This window comes from Taeniopygia guttata, chromosome 36 (genome assembly GCF_048771995.1).
Source record: "Taeniopygia guttata chromosome 36, bTaeGut7.mat, whole genome shotgun sequence".
Taxonomy (NCBI): Eukaryota; Metazoa; Chordata; class Aves; order Passeriformes; family Estrildidae; genus Taeniopygia; species Taeniopygia guttata.
Genome location: NC_133061.1, coordinates 3,835,515 through 3,850,880, shown reverse-complemented (window position 1 = coordinate 3,850,880; position 15,366 = coordinate 3,835,515). Strand labels below are relative to the sequence as shown.

The window sequence follows — 15,366 nt, the reverse complement described above, 5'->3', positions numbered from 1 at the left end:
TCCAAATGGGTCTCGCTGGGGTTTGGTGGAGTTGGGTGGAGGGAGGAGAAATGTTTTGGAAGGTTTTCATTTCGAATTTTGTGTGTTTTTTTTCTTTCCTTTCTTTTCCTTTTATAGTAGTAGTAGTAGTAGTGTAATAAAGTTTTTCCTTTGTTATTAAGTTTGGCCTGCTTTGCTCTGTTCTTGATCACATTTCACAGCATTTGATTGGTAAGTTGTATTTTCATGGGGCGCTGGCATTGTGCCAGCGTCAAACCATGACATGTTTATCCATGGGAAGCATTGGTAACCCACTTTCCACATGTTTGGTAGGGATTCTTCCGTCTATAATTCAGAGCTCCTCCACACCACAGGTGAGAGACCCAACCTGGCAGATACTTGGGACGAGTGGACAAAAATGTTGCCCAATGCTCAAGAGGAACCCAAAGAATTGGACCTGTTGGGGTCGTTCAAGGCAACATACTGTGTCAAATTTTACTTTAGACGTCCAAAGAACAATTGGCCAGAAACTGACTAGACAAAAAAAACATAAAGAAAAGACAGATCACCCATTAGTAAAGCCTATAACTATCTGGATTAGTGCACTTACACCGCTCGGGTGATCTCTGTATCCTCTCTCCACCCCAAAGTATTACCCAAGGGAACGTTTCTCATCTGTGGTGACAGAGTATGGGCTGGGATCCCCTCCCCCTCCCATCTTCAGGAGGTTCCTGTAGCCTTGGAAAAGTTTCTACCCTCACTCCAAATATTACCTTGTTACATAATTGGAAAAAAGAAAGCGAATGAAAACACTACAAAAGATCCTACATGGAAGTTGATTAAAGTTGTGATCCAAAATTATGTGATGGAACAAACCAAAAAAGATTGCAGTCTCCCTGTTCCTACCCTGGGTAGCTGCATCTAAAGCCCTTGGTGAAATAAATCACTTAGGGTGCTGGCTCAGTAAGCAAGCCAACGCTACCCGTGCCACTCTAAGTGATCTTTTAAAGGAAGAAGAAACCACGAGACATGCATCACTTCAAAATCGAGCAGTGATTGACTTCCTACTGCTAGCCCACGGACATGGCTGCCAAGACTTTGAAGGGATGCGTTGCACCAATCTCCCTTCACACTCAGAATTCATCCACGCAAACATCCAGAAACTGAAGGAACTTGTGAAAGACTTAAAAGAAGAAAACAACCCAGACTGGGTCAATGACCTTCTCGGTCAGTGGGGATTACCGGGATGGGTTCCATCTTTGGTTAAGGGAATTTTGTGGATTTTCATTGTAATTGTCATTGTGTTATCTATGTTCTCATGCCTTGTCCACTGTTTTAAAAGAACTATAGGGCACGCCTTTTTACTAAATACAGAAAGTGGAGTTGTAGCAGTCAGAGGCCCTTCAAGGCCTCCCTGGCGGTCACTCACCTAAGATAAGAAATGCCGAGTCACGGTGACTGGACCAAAGGAGCCCCTCTTCTACATTCAGACCCTTCTTATCTCTCTGTAAGGCTATTGGTGTATTCTCCTCAAACCTGGCAACTGGACAATTTCCAACACCCCAGTACCCCATATAAACACCCATTTCTGCCCAGTTTGGCAGAAGAGCTGTCACTGCATCCCTTCAGAGGAGCTGGCAATAAAGGACATCGCTGTGGAACCGCATACAGCCTTTTCCTCTCTCTGTCCCTGTGTGTCTGCCAGAGGCACTTGTGAGCACAGAGCGAAATCACCGAGAGCTGAACTCACAGAGCTGAAATCACTCCAGAGGTGCTCGCTAAGTTGCCTGTGGCTGGGAGCTGAGCCGAGGGACCCAGACAGGCTGAGCCTGACAGCGCAGCGCTATCCGGACACCCACGGCAGCGGCAGCCCGGGGGTCAGATGGACCCCTGGGACCCCAGGCTGCATTAACCTGGAGTGACTGGATCACAGAGGAACCATAAAGGAAGTTACTGCAATAATACTGGGACTATCTGGGAGTGACTGGAATCATACTGGGAGTGACTGGAATCATACTGGGTGACTTGGAGTGACTGGGACCTTACTGGGGGCAAATGGTTCCATAATGAGAGTGACTGGGTTCATACTGGGATCATACTGGGAAGGACTGGAACCATACTGGGAGTGCCTGGAACTATTATAGGGGTGAATGGGAACACCTGGGAACATGCTGGGATCATGCTGGGATCACACTGGGAGTGACCAGGATGATACTGGGATCACACTGAGTGTAACTGGAAGTGACTGGGACCATACTGGGGGTGACTGGGAGCCACAGGGCCCATGCTGGGAGTGGCCTGGGGGGAGCTGGGGGAACTGGCCCAGCTGGGGCTCAGGGTTGTTCTCCCCCAGGGCTGCCCCAGCTCCTGCTGCCACCCCTGGCCCCACAGAGCCGAGGGACAGGGGACAGCTGAGGGACAGGGGACAGCTGAGGGACAGGGCACAGCTGAGGGACAGGGCACAGCCAGGGAACACGGCCTGGCTGAGGGACACTGAGCCCCAGCACTTTGGGCTGTTGCCCTTGGGCTCCCAGCACAGGCCCAGGGGCAGAATCCCCTCCAGAAACTGCTGTTTGCTTTCAGCTCTGCTCTGGAACATTCCCCAGGAGCCCCTGCAGTGGCTGCAGCCCAGCCGGGTGCCCGGGGCCACCAGAGCCGCTCCAGCAGTGCCCTCCTGCCCCGGGCAGGGCACGGAACACCCAAGGAAAGGCTCGTGCTGGGCTCAGGGCAGGGACAGGGCACTCCCCTGGTGCTGCCACAGGCACGACAGAACCGGCCAGGGCAAAGGATTGGGATCGATGTCCCATGGAATCCCAGCAGGGAATACTTCTCATTGCACTGCTCTCGTTCGGTTGTCATCAATTCAAATAATTTCCCCATGGAATTCCCATGGCAGTGGGTTAGTGGGGAGGTCCATCCATGAAATTCTCACCTGACTGGGATGAGAGTGAGATCTGGCCATGGAAATTCCATGGCAATTCCTGCATTCCCAAGTCCCCCATTCCTGAATCCCCTGTTCCCATAGGAATTGCCCTTCCCTTCCCACACCCACCTTTGTACTCCAGAGCCTCCCGACCATATCTGATGTATTTTGGGGGCCTTTCCACACAGGTGTATCCCAGGTAATGCTTCATCTGCTCCACCATGACCCCTCTGGATTCCCAGCACCTCTGGGATATCCAGACGGCACCGCTGAACACTGCAAAGCTCCTGGATCCCAGCTGGAAGGAGATGAAATCCCAGCCCTCATAGCTGTACCGGTGGGATCCATGGACGCTCTGTTGGACAGGAGGTCACAGCTGGAAACCCCCTGCACTGCGTGGAGACCTGGGAACAAGGAGAGAACAGACCCATGGAGTCTTGTCCCAGCCCCAGGGAGCCCCTTGGAGCTCCCTGGATTCCCATCCCAGCCCCACAGATCCCTCCCATCCCCAGAGATCCCATCCCAGCCCCTCAGAGTCCTCCATTCCCACAGATCCCAGCCCAGCCCCGGCTCCCCCCACTGCCCCTGCTCTGGTTGTACCGGCCCCGTCTCCAGGTCACTGTCAGCCACGGGCCGGTTCCTGTCCTTGAGCAGGGTCTGGGTATCCCAATATCCCAGCTCTGGCTATCCCAATATCCCAGCTCTGGCCATCCCAATATCCCAGCTCTGGCTATCCCAGTATCCTGGCCCTGGCTATCCCAATATCCCAGCTCTGGCTATCCCAATATCCCAGCTCTGGCTATCCCAATATCCCTGCTCTGGCTATCCCAATATCCCAGCTCTGGCTGTCCCAATATCCCAGCTCTGGCTGTCCCAATATCCCAGCTCAGCTCCCGCCCCCATCCCCGGTGTCTGTGCCTCCATCCGGCCCCGCTCGCTGCCGCAGCGCTCGCAGAGGGTCCCGTCCACGTCCCCCACAATCAAGGACTGGGGGACCCCCGGGCCGGGCTCTGACAGCGCCACTTCCAGGAACTGCAGGGAGTGGAGAACTGGGGGGACATGGAGATTTGGGGGAGCTGAGGGGGCTGAGAGTTTGGGGATCCAGGGGGGTCCACAGGCCAAGGAAAAGGGGGACATGAAGAGATGGCAGAGCTGGGGAGGAGGTTCAGGGGCTGAGAGCCAAGGAAAGGGGGTGCAGGGGCTGGGAGAGCTGGGATGGGGTGTCCAGAGAATCCTGTGCCCAGGAAAGGGGGTGCCAGGGCTCCTGAGTGTGAGGAAAGGAGGGGCTGGGGGCTGGGAAAGGCAGGAATGGGGGCCCAGGAGCCCCAGGTCAGGGAAAAGGGTGGGACTGGGGGTTGGGAGAGGTGGGGGCTGGGAACATGTTGTGTTGGTGGCGGATAAGGGGGTGCAGGGGGGTCTCAGTGCTGGGCAAAGGGGTAAAAGGGTGTCTTGGTTCTCAGGAATGGGGGCGCAGGGGGATCTCAGGGTCACGGAAATGGGGGGGCAGGGATGGAGAGGTAGAAGGGAGTTCCAGGGGTCCTTGAGCCCAGGAAAGGGGAGTCCAGGGTTTCCCAAAAAGGGGTACCAGGGTGGGGACACCCGGGGTGTTTGGGAAGGGGGAGTTCAGAGGGTCTCTGGCTTTGCACAAAGGTGGGGCTGGGGGCTGGAAAAGGCAGGAATGGGGGTCCAAGGTGTTCCAAGGCGTTCCAGGATCAGGCACACGGGAAATCTAGAGGATGGGAGCAGGGAAAAGGGGAGCAGAGGGCCCTGATGTCCGGAAATGGGGGATTCAGGGGGGTCCCTGTGCAGGATAAGGGGAGCAGGGGGGGTCCCGGTGCCGGCAATGGCGATTCAGGGTCCCGGTGCCGGGGTCCCACTCCCCCCTCGCCCGCCAGGAGCGCCCCCAGCCCCAGCGCTGGAGCCACCGCGCTGCTCCTCCTCACTCCCAGTATGATCCCAGTATGATCCCAGTAGGATCAGTCACCCAGGAGCTGCTCCCAGTATGATCCCAGTACAGCCCAGTCACGCCTGGCATCCCCCCACCCCTCTCTGCGTTCCGACCTGTCCCGGCTCCATCCCCGCCCCTCCCGCGGCTGCGGGGAGGAGGAGGAGGAGGGAGGAAGAGGCGGAGCGGCAGCGGGAGCAGCAGGAGGAGCGGGGAGGATGAACCGCGGGGCTCCGGCTCCGCCTGAACTCGCAGCACCCCGGGAGCGTCGCCCCCATCCCGCAGGTGCCCGGGCAGGGGGAGCTGGCCCCAAATATCCCGGGGCTCCCTGGGTTTGGGGTTTTTGGGGGGATGTTTGGAGCTGGCGGGGCTCCAAGGCCGAGCCGCAGCTGCCCTCGGGGGGACATCGGGGGTCCCCGGGAGGTGTTTTTGGGGGGTCCCGGTGCGGGTGGCGGCAGAGCCCCGGCGGGGCCGGGGGGATGCGGGTCCCCCCGCGGTGCGGGTTGGGCTTCCCGGCCGGGCCCTCCGAGCTCTGCCGGGGCCGCGTGGGGACCGCGCGGGAGCGGCGGGAGCGGCGGGGGGACCCCGGATTTGGGGAGCCCCGGGAGAGCCGCGGCTTCCCTGGGCGGGAGCGCAGAGAGAGGAGAGCCCCAGGAGCCCCAGCGGGGACCCCGAGAGGGGGGACCCCTGGCAGTGCCGGCACCCGGCAATGGGGGTGCTGGGGCTGGAGGGGCGGCATGGCCGGCAAAGGGGTTCGGGGGTACCGGGGCCGCCAGGGGCTGCTCCCAGCAGGTGCCCAGTTCCTACCCCTGTGTGCTTCCAGTTTCCTGGGCACTCCCAGGATGAGCCCAGTCAGTCCCAGTATCACCCTGCTCACTTCCCCTCACTCCCTGCAGGATCCCTGTTTCTCCCAGTATGAGCCCAGTCATTCTCAGTCATTCCCCATTATGACGCTATTTGCCCCCAGCAAGTCCCAGTTGCTCCCACTTTTCTCCGGTGTGTTCCCACTTCTCCCAGTTGCTCCTAGTATAGTCCCAGTCACTCCCAGTATGATCCCAATATGAGTCCAGTATGATCCCAGTCTGCCCCAGCAGGGCCCCAGTCACTCACACTTGCCCCCAGCATGGTCCCAGTTGCCCCCAGCACATTCCCAGTGGCTCCCAGTGTGGTCCCAGTCACCACCTGCATGTTCTTAGGTACTCCCAGTACATCCCAGTTGCCTGCAACATTCCCAGAGTCTTTGCCAGGCACTCCCAGTTACCTCAGCATGGTTCAGCTGCCCCCAGTTTTATCCCAGTCACTGCCAGTACATCCCAGTTGTCACCTGCATGACTCCTGTCATTCCCAGTTGCTCCCAGTTGCTCTCAGGGTGTGTGCATTTGGCTCCCAGCATGGGCCTGGCAGCTCCCAGTAACCCCCAGTCAGGGTCCCTTGGCACCCACTGTAATCCCAGTATGATCCCAGTCACTCCCAGTACGATGCCAGTGCCCCCCAGTGTGATCCCAGTTGCTCCCTGTCAATGCCGACATGACCCCAGTAACCACCAGTATGATCCCTATGACTCCCAGTCTCTCCCAGTATATCCCAGTCACTCCCAGCATACTCCCAGTCCCTCCCACTTCCTCCCAGTTACTTTCAGCATGATTCCAGTTGCTCACAGCCACTCCCAGTCAATCCTTTATGATTCCTGTCACCCTCCATGGACCAGGCTCCTCCCAGTCTCACCCAGCATGGACCCGGCTGCTCCCACTGTGATCCCAGTATGATCCCAGTTGCTTCCAGAATGGTTGCAGTTGTTCCTAGTTCCTCCCAGTATGATCCCAGGTGTCCCTAGAATAGTCCCAGTCCCTCTCAGCATGGTCCCACTCACTCTCAGCTGTCCCCAGCATGGTCCCAGCTGTTCCCAGTGTGGTTCCAGTCCCCCCAGTATGGCCACAGACACTCCCAGTATATTCCAGTTGGCCCAGTAAGGTTCTGGTGACCTCAGAATGACCGCAGTCTTTCCCAGTTACTCCCAGTTGCCTCCAGCATGATCCCAGTTTCTGGCAGTTGCCCAAAGTGTGGTCCCAGTCGCTCCCAGTATGAACCCAGTTTCCCCATTTGTGGTCTCAGTCCCCTCAGCACAGTTCCAGTACTTTCCAGTTGGTCCCAGTTGCTTCCAATGTGTCCAGATTTTCCTCCCAACATGGGCCCAGTAGCTCCCAGTGACCCCCAGCCAGGATCCATTCACACCTGCTGGAATCCCAGTGGCTCCCAGGATGGTCCCAGCTGCACCCAGTCCCCCCCAGTATGGTTCCAGTCACTCCCAGTATGATTGCAGCCCTGCCCAGAATGACTCCCTGTCACTCCCAGTGTGGACCCAGTTGCTCCCAGTCACCTCCAGCATGGTTCCAGTCACAGCCAGCACACTTCCAGTCATTCCCAGTATGATGCCAGCCAGTTCCAGTAGGATCCCAGTATGAATCCAGCATGGGCACAGCTGCTCCCATTATCATCCACTGTGGTTCCAGTTGTTCCCATTTACCCCCACTGTGGTTTCAGTCTCTCCCAGTGTATCCCAGTTGCTCCCACCATGTTCCCAGTCACTCCAGTTGTCCTCAATTGCTTCCAGCCTGATCCCAGTTGCTCCAAGTAAGATCCAGTAGGATCCCAGTTGCCCCCAGCATGCTTTCAGTTGCTTCCTGTTCTCCCCAGTGTGATCCCAGTTGCCCCCAGTTGTCCCTTGTGTCAACCCCATCACTCCCCATATGATCCCAGTTGCTCCCAGCATGGTCCCAGTCATGCCCAGTTGTCCCCGGTGTAGACCCACTCACTTCCACTCGCTCTCAGTTCTCCCCAGCATGGTCCCCGTTGTTCCCAGTGTGTTCCCAGTCACCCCAGTAAGGTTACAGGCATCCCCAGTAAATCCCAGTTGCCTTCAGCATCTCTGTGGCCATTCCCAGACACTCCCAGTGATCCCAGTAAGGTGCTTGTTATCCCAGTATGATCTCAGTCATGCCCAGTATGTCCCAGTTGTCTCCAGCCTGCATCCAGTCATTCCCAATTCCTCCAGTTTGCTTTCAGCATGATCCCAGTTTTTCTCAGTTGCTCCCAGTAGCCCAAAGTGGGATCCCAGTTGCTTCCTTTCATCACCAGTATGAGCCCAGTAACCTCCAGTATGATCCTTGTCACATGCCAGCACTCCCAGTATGGTCCCAGTATAATCCCAGTAACTTCCAATCACCACAGTATGGTCCCAGTTGCCTCCAGCTACATCAGCCCAGTCAATCCCAGTATGATGCCATTTGCTGCCAGAGTGCTCCAAGTTGCTCCCAGTCACCCCCAGTACAGGGATGCTGTGCATGGTGTGTTCCCAGTCACTCTCAGACACTCCCAGTATTAGTCCAGTCCCTCCCAGTATGATCCAGAGATGATGCCAGTGTGCTCCCAGTTAGTGCCAATATGAACCAGTTGTGCTTCACATGGTTCCAGTTGCCCCTTTCACCCTCACTGTCCCTCCCAGTCTCTCACAGTGTCCCCCAGTTCCTTCCAGCATATTCCCACTCACTCCCAGTTCCTTCCAGCGCGATCCCATTTGCTCACAACCGCTCCCAGTCAGCCTCAGTGTCGTGGCACTCACTGCCAGTATGATCCCAGTCACCTCCAGCATGATCCCAGTATAAGCCCAGTCGTTTCCAGTCATCCCCAGCAGGCACCCAGTGACTCCCAGTTCCTCCCAGTTGCTCCTAGCATGATCCCAGTTGCTCACAGCTGCTCCCAGTCACCCTCATCATGCTCCCAGTCACTCCCAGTACATCCTGTTTGCCCCCAGCATGGTCTCAGTTGCCCCCCGTAGACTCCTACTCTGTGTCAGTATGATCCCATTACGATCCCATTCTCCCTCGGGGTGACTGCAGTCTGCCCTGGCATGGGCCCAGCTGCTCCCAGTATGATTCCAGTACAATCCCAGTACAAACCAGTCCTTCCCAGTGCTGCCACTCCTGGCATCCCCGAGCCCTCTCTGCGTTCCCCCCTCCTGATCTCCTGAGAGGAGCCCCAAGGGCCGGCAGTGCCCAGGCAGGGTCCCCAGGCAGCCCCAGTTTGGATGTGCAGCCCCCAGTTTCCCCAGTTTGCCTCTCCTTTGGCCCGGGCCGGGTTCCCCCCTGGAACAGCGGCTGGGAGCAGCCGAGAGCCCCGCGCTGCCCATCCCGACCTGTGCCGGCTCCATCCCCGCTCCTGCCGCGGGCTGCCGGGGCTGCGGGAATGGGAACCGAGGGTGTTGCTGCTGCTGGGGGAGGAGGAGGAGGGAGGGAAGGGCAGGGATGGAGGAGGAGCGGGAGGTGGGGATGGGGAGGAGGAGGAGGAGGGGGTATGGAAGGGGAGGGATGGAAGAGGAGAAGGAGGTGGGGATAGCGAGGGGCAGGAGGAGGAGGAGGGGGGATGGAAGAGGAGGGGCGGCAGGAAGAGGAAGAGGAGGGACAAGGGTGGATGGAGCAGAGCAGAGAGAAGCGCGCGGTCAGCCCTGCCTGAATTCGCAGGTGAGCGGGGAGGGGGAGCTCGGGCCAGGTCTCCTGGGGGGTGCCTGGGTTGGGTTTTTTGGGGGGATGTTTGGAGAAGGAAGAACTGCGAAGCTGAGCGGAAAAGTCCCCTTGGGGGAACTCCTTGGAGCCCCGGCAGCCCAGAGCAGGGAAGAGGGGGAGAAGGGAGCCCGGAAGCCCAAACAGCCACGGCACTCCTGGATGGGGAGAGCCAAGAGGGGGGAGCTTTTGGGATTGCTGGGACTCCCGGCAGTCTGGGGAGGGCGGGCAGCGAGGAGAAGGGGACCCCCAATCCAAGTGTGACCCCAGCAGCTGGGACAGGGGGGAGCCCCGAACAGCAAAGGGGAGGCAGCAGGGACGGGGAACTCCTGGGAGGCTTTTTCAGGGCTTTGGGAGGTTTTTATGGAGCCCAGGTGGACAGGGACTTCTAGGGATGGACTGGGACAGAGGGAGTTTCCAACTCAACGTGCTCATCCCTTGTTTTCCCCAAACCAGGACTTCCCATTCCCAGCCCCTGGGAGGCTGCAAGGAAGAGGAAGAGCCTCTCCTTGTCCTTCCTTCCCCAGGGCAGGAGCTGAGGATGGAGACCAGGGAGGACAAATCCCCACGGCAGAACCTGGTGGAAGAGGCCGTTTTGAGCAGCTCCAGGGCGCAGGAACCCGACGGGGAGGAAAAGCCCCGGAGATCCCGCACGAGGAGGGGCTGCAAACGCAGATCACGGGGATCTGAGGGGGAAAGACCCACCCTGGGCCGGGGCGGCGGCCGGAGATGGAGCCAGAGCTCGGAGCTGGGGGTCCCTGAGCAGCTCCATGATGGGGAGAAGCCCCACAAGTGCTCAGAGTGTGGGAAGGGCTTCAGCCGGAGCTCCAGCCTGATCAGGCACCAGAGAATCCACACTGGGGAACGGCCCTATGAGTGTTCCAAGTGTGGGAAGAGGTTTCGGACCAGCTCCGATCTCCTCAGACATGAGCAGAGTCACACAGAGGAGAGGCCCTTCCACTGCCCTGACTGCGGGAAGGGATTCAAGGAAAACTCCAACCTCACCAGGCACCAGCGCATCCACACCGGGGGGAGGCCCTACGAGTGTGGGAAGTGTGGGAAAGGTTTCAAAGACATGTCTCACCTGATTGAGCACCAGGTGATCCACACTGGGGAACGGCCCTATGAGTGTTTGGAATGTGGGAAGAGCTTTGGGCGGAGCTCTACCCTGAGAACACACCAGCGCATCCACACCGGGGAGAGGCCCTACGAGTGTCCCCAGTGTGGGAAGAGGTTTCAGACCAGCTCCGATCTCCTCAGACATGAGCAGAGTCACACAGAGGAGAGGCCCTTCCACTGCCCCGACTGCGGGAAGGGCTTCAAGCACAACTCCAAACTCACCATGCACCGGCGCATCCACACCGGGGAGAGGCCCTACGAGTGTGGGAAGTGTGGGAAGAGCTTCTCCAGGAGCTCAAACTTGACCCAGCACCAGCGGAGGCACCACTAAGGGAAGCCCTGTGAGTGCCCCGAGTAAGGGAAGATCTTGGAGTGAGGGAAGGGAGTGAGGGAAGATCTTGGAGTGAGGGAAGAGAGTGAGAGAAGAGCTTGGAGTGAGGGAAGAGAGTGAGAGAAGAGCTTGGAGTGAGGGAAGAGAGTGAGGGAAGAGCTTGGTGCGCTGCTCCAGCTCCATCCCCCATGGGAGGATCCGGGCTGGATGATCCCCAGTGACCCCCGTTGGGCAGAGCCCTGCTGATCCCTGGTCCTGGTGATCCATGCTGGGTGTGGGGAAGGTGTTGGCTTCTTCTCCTTGTGCTGCTGTGATTTGGGGGGGTTCCCATGGATGGGGGATGGGAGGTGAGTGGGGGGTCCTGGTGCACTGCGGGGGGCTCATGGCTCGGGGGGTCCCAGCGCTTTGGGGGAGTCAGGGAAGGGGGGAAGCAGTGAATGGGGGGGGGTTCCAGTAAATTGGGGGGGGGCACTGATGGTAACAGGGGGTCCTGGGAGACAATGGGGGGGAAAGGACCAGACCCTAAGGGACTCTCCTAGTGCTGGTGAACCCCCCGTGCCCCCCCAGCCCTTGGGGTCCCCCACAGTCCCTGCACTGTTCCTGGGGGTCCCGCGGCTCTGGGGGGTCAGAGCGGAGGGGATGGAACCACCGTCATGGATGGGGGGCACAAAGGGGGTCCGGGCCCAGTGCTCGGCGGGGTCGGTGTACGAGGGGGGCCGGTCCCTGTCCCGGTGCACGGGGGTGGCGCTTCCTGGGGGTCCCGGTGCTTGTGGGGTTCCCAGGGTTCGAGGGGGGGCCGGTCCCTATCCCGGTGCTTGGTGAGGGGGGGCAGTGCGCGGGGGGCTCCCACTGCTCGGTAATTGGGGGGTGTCAGAATCCAGGACATCCCTCTGGCTGCCCTGGATGGCTCCAGACCCTGGCAGGGGCCTCGGAGACCTTGGCATGGTGTCAAGAACACTGGTGGCTTTGGTTTTAGCCCCTGGAGAAAATTGCCAACTTTGTATGAGGAATTACAAGGCACAAGGGTTTGAGTAGCGTGGTAGGTGAATTAACACAGGGTGGAAAAGTAGAATTTTAACACTTTAAAATACGGGGTTCAATGGGACAAGATGGAGGGATCTGGGTGTGTCCTGACCTTCTTCTCCTTCTTTTTGCCCTCCATGTCTTGCTGTGATGGTGAAACTTTTCTGTTAGTTGAAGGTAGAGACACAGTGTCCAACAGAAATGATAGATATTGGCACGTTATTGTAAACACAGTACAGGTAGTTTTTAGTGTAGAAGGCAAACAGCGCCCTGAGGTCAGGGAGACTGCCACAGACCGACCTGCTAGACAGAGCTCAGCAGAGCGAACAAAGCTATTAGAGAAAAGGGAAAATAAACGGCCCTGAGAAGCAAAGCTCCGCATCTCGACTCCTTCTCTGCCCGCGCGGGCTGGGAGAAAAGGACTTTTCACAATCTCGGGGTCATCTCGACCACCAGAAAACCGAGAGGGGGTCTCCACTCGTCCCAGTGCCCGGTGAGGGGGGGTCAGTGCTCGAGGGGGGTTCGGGGGCACTGAAGGGGGTGCGGGTGCGGTTTTTGGGGGGTCAGTGCTCAGCAGCGGGGGCTGCCTGGGGACCCTCCCGGCCCCCAAATCACAGCCGGGTCTCCTGCAAGGCACTGAGGGGAGGCTCGTTCACACCCCCGCCCCCACCGGCGTCACCACACGCCTTCCCAAAGTGTCCCCAAGTGCTCCCAAAGTGCCCTCAGAATGTCCCCGAGTCTCTGCCAAGGTGACACCGGCCTGATGACGGCCCAGTGGTGATGTTGCTCTGTGCACAGCAGCCTCGGGATGTCCTCCATGGCTCTTTGGCACCGCTCGGCCACTGCACAGCCACCGTGGCCAGGAGAGGGACAGAAGAATAGGGTGTTGATGTCCCCAAGTGTCCCCAGCAGGTGACGCGTGGCCAGGCGGGCACTGGCCTCCCACAGCTTCTCAGCCTCAGCCCCTGTGGCCACCAAGGCCACACGGAAATCAGGGGACACCTCCGTTGTCCCCTCCAGGGCAGCCTCGATGTCCCCGAGCCGGCGCTGCAGCTCCTGGGGGAAGGCGGTGGCTTTGTCACACGCGGCCACCAAGTCCCCCAGCAGCCCCAGGTACAGCTCCAGCCGCTGTCCCCTCCCGGTGGCCGCATCCCTGCAGGCGTCGCGGAGCTCGGTGGCCGCCTTGGCCAGCCGGGCCCAACTGTCCATGAGCCTGTCCAGCACACGCCTGGCGCTGGCCAGGGCTCTCACACAGGCCCAGGTGGTCCCTGGGGTGTCCCCGAGGTTGGCCAGGGTCCAGCCCAGGGAGGGGACAGGGCGGTGGCCCAGGGAGGGGACATGGTAGTGGCACAGGGCGTCCTGGAGGTGAAAGATCAAGGTCCCCACAGCCACCCGCAGGAACTCTGGGGACACGGCCAGCAGCACGTCCCTGTGCGGCCTGGCCACGGTGGCCATCAGTTCTCTCAGGGTGGCCACCAGCTCGCCCAGTGTGGCCATCACGGCCACCATCGCCTCCAGCAGCTGGTGGGGGGACAGCTGGGGATTGGACAGGAGAGGTGTCAGGGGCCTGGTGGCACTTGTGGCCTCCTACAGTGGCCCCTGTGCCCTCCTGTGGTCCCGTTTGTCCCCTCCCTGGAGGGCTCTGCTGTCCCCTCTGTCCCTTTTGTCACCCTCTCGTCTCCCACTGTCCCGCCCTGTTCCCTCCTGCCACCCTCGGTCCCCTCCACCCCTCTGCCCCACCCCGTGTCACCCCGCCGGGATTGTCGCACCACGCGGGGTTCCATGGCCGCTGGGGACACTCCGGGGAGGGGACACGGCCAGGGACAGTTGGGGACTCGTGTGAACGCGGCGCGGCCGGAGATGGGAAACAGGAAGAGGTGACGTCATCGCCCCGGCCCCGCCCCACCTTTGGCCGCTTTTGGGGGTCCTGAGGAGATTTTGGGGGGGTCCTAGGTGAGCTTTGGGGGGTCCCAGGTGAGGGTTTGGGGTGTCCCAGGTGAGGTTTGGGGGTCCTAGGAGAAGTTTGGGGGTCTCAGGTGAGAGTTTGGGGGGTTCCAGGTGAGGTTTGGTGGTCCCACGTGAGGTTTGTGGGGTCCTGAGGAGATTTTGGAGGGGTGCAGGGGAGCTTTAGGGGGTCCCACGTGCGAATTCCCAAAGATTTGGTGGTTCCCAGGTGAAAACAGCTCGGGGGAGCCGAGGGGGGAGGGGCTGGGGAGGTTTCGGGGTGTGTCCCATGGGTGGGGGCGGGGCGGTGAGGGAGGATCCGTGGGAATTTGGGGGGGTGGGAGCGGGCAGGACGAACCCCCAGACACTGACCACGCCCTCTTTAGACCCCGCCCCGTGCTTTGGCCCCACCCCTTGCTGCTGGACACGCCCACCGAGCGCCCCGCCCCCTCAGGCCCTGCCCCTCCCAGTTCCCAGCTCTGGGTTCTGGCCCCGCCCCCTCCTGAAGCCCCACCCCAAATGAGCCTTGGCCCCGCCCCCGGATAGATTTTTATCAATGGAAACCAAAAATCGCCACAAATCGACCCAAAAATTCAAACCCAGAGGAGTGGGGGAGCAGGACCACACCTGTGATTTTTGGGGCTCCAGGTGGGCTTTGGGGTGGTCCGAATGAGTTTGGGGGATCCCAGGTGTCACTGGGTGGCTCCAAGTGGGTTTTGGGGGAGTCCTGGTGCGTTTTGGGGGTCCCAGGTGGATTTAGAGGGGGATCCAGGTGAGTTTCAGTGGGTTCCCAGGGAGTTCAGGGGGGAGGGTCCAGCTGTCCCGGTGTGGGTCCAGGAGATCCTGGGTGGGTCCAGGTGGTTTTTGGGTAGGCCCAGGTGGTTTGTGGGGGGATCCAGGTGTCCTTGAGGGAAGTTCAGATGTCCCAGGGTTGATCCAGGTGTCCCTGAGGCATTTCCAGGTGGTTTTGGGGGTTTCCCAGGTGTAATTTAGGGGAATCCAGGTGTTCCTTGGGGCTCCTGCTGTGTGTGTCACCTCAGCAGCTGTGATGTTGTGATGTTCCCCCCCTCCCCAGCTGTCTCATCCCCCAGGTGTGATGATGTCATACACGTGACATCACTGTGTCCCTGCACAGGTGGCTCTGTGTCCCTGCACCCACCCAGGTGTGACATCACCTGTGCCCAGGTGTGACATCCGTCCCCAGGTGTAACATTACCTGTTCCCAGGGGTCACTCAGGTGTCACTCAGGTGTTACTCAGGTGTGATGTACCTGTGCCCAGGTGTGCCAGGTGTCACTCAGGTGTCCCTCAGGTGTCCCTCAGGTGTCCCTCAGGTGTGGAATTGTGTTATTATATGTTTTATTATGTATAATTTTGTTCCATGTACCCCCCCCGCGCTCTGTAGCGACCCCCCGGGTTTTCCCATCTGTCCCCGCGGTTTGCCTTCCCGGGAAAGTGCAGAGTCATTGTGTTTACATCTCAGGCCATCTGTCAGTCACGCGGCGGGGTCGGCAGACGCCCTGGGACCCTCCACCTGTCCATTCCCC

At 59.4% G+C, this 15,366-nt stretch overlaps 1 protein-coding gene across 1 annotated transcript in view; it reads left to right on the top strand.

Moving 5' to 3' along the window:
• LOC140681480 (uncharacterized) overlaps positions 1-15,366 on the top strand; it is a 1,248,316-nt gene that overhangs the window by 21,616 nt on the left and 1,211,334 nt on the right. Inside the window, 1 exon segment of the mRNA XM_072921322.1 lies at positions 10,139-10,843. Coding sequence (XP_072777423.1) covers positions 10,139-10,843 — 705 coding nt within the window.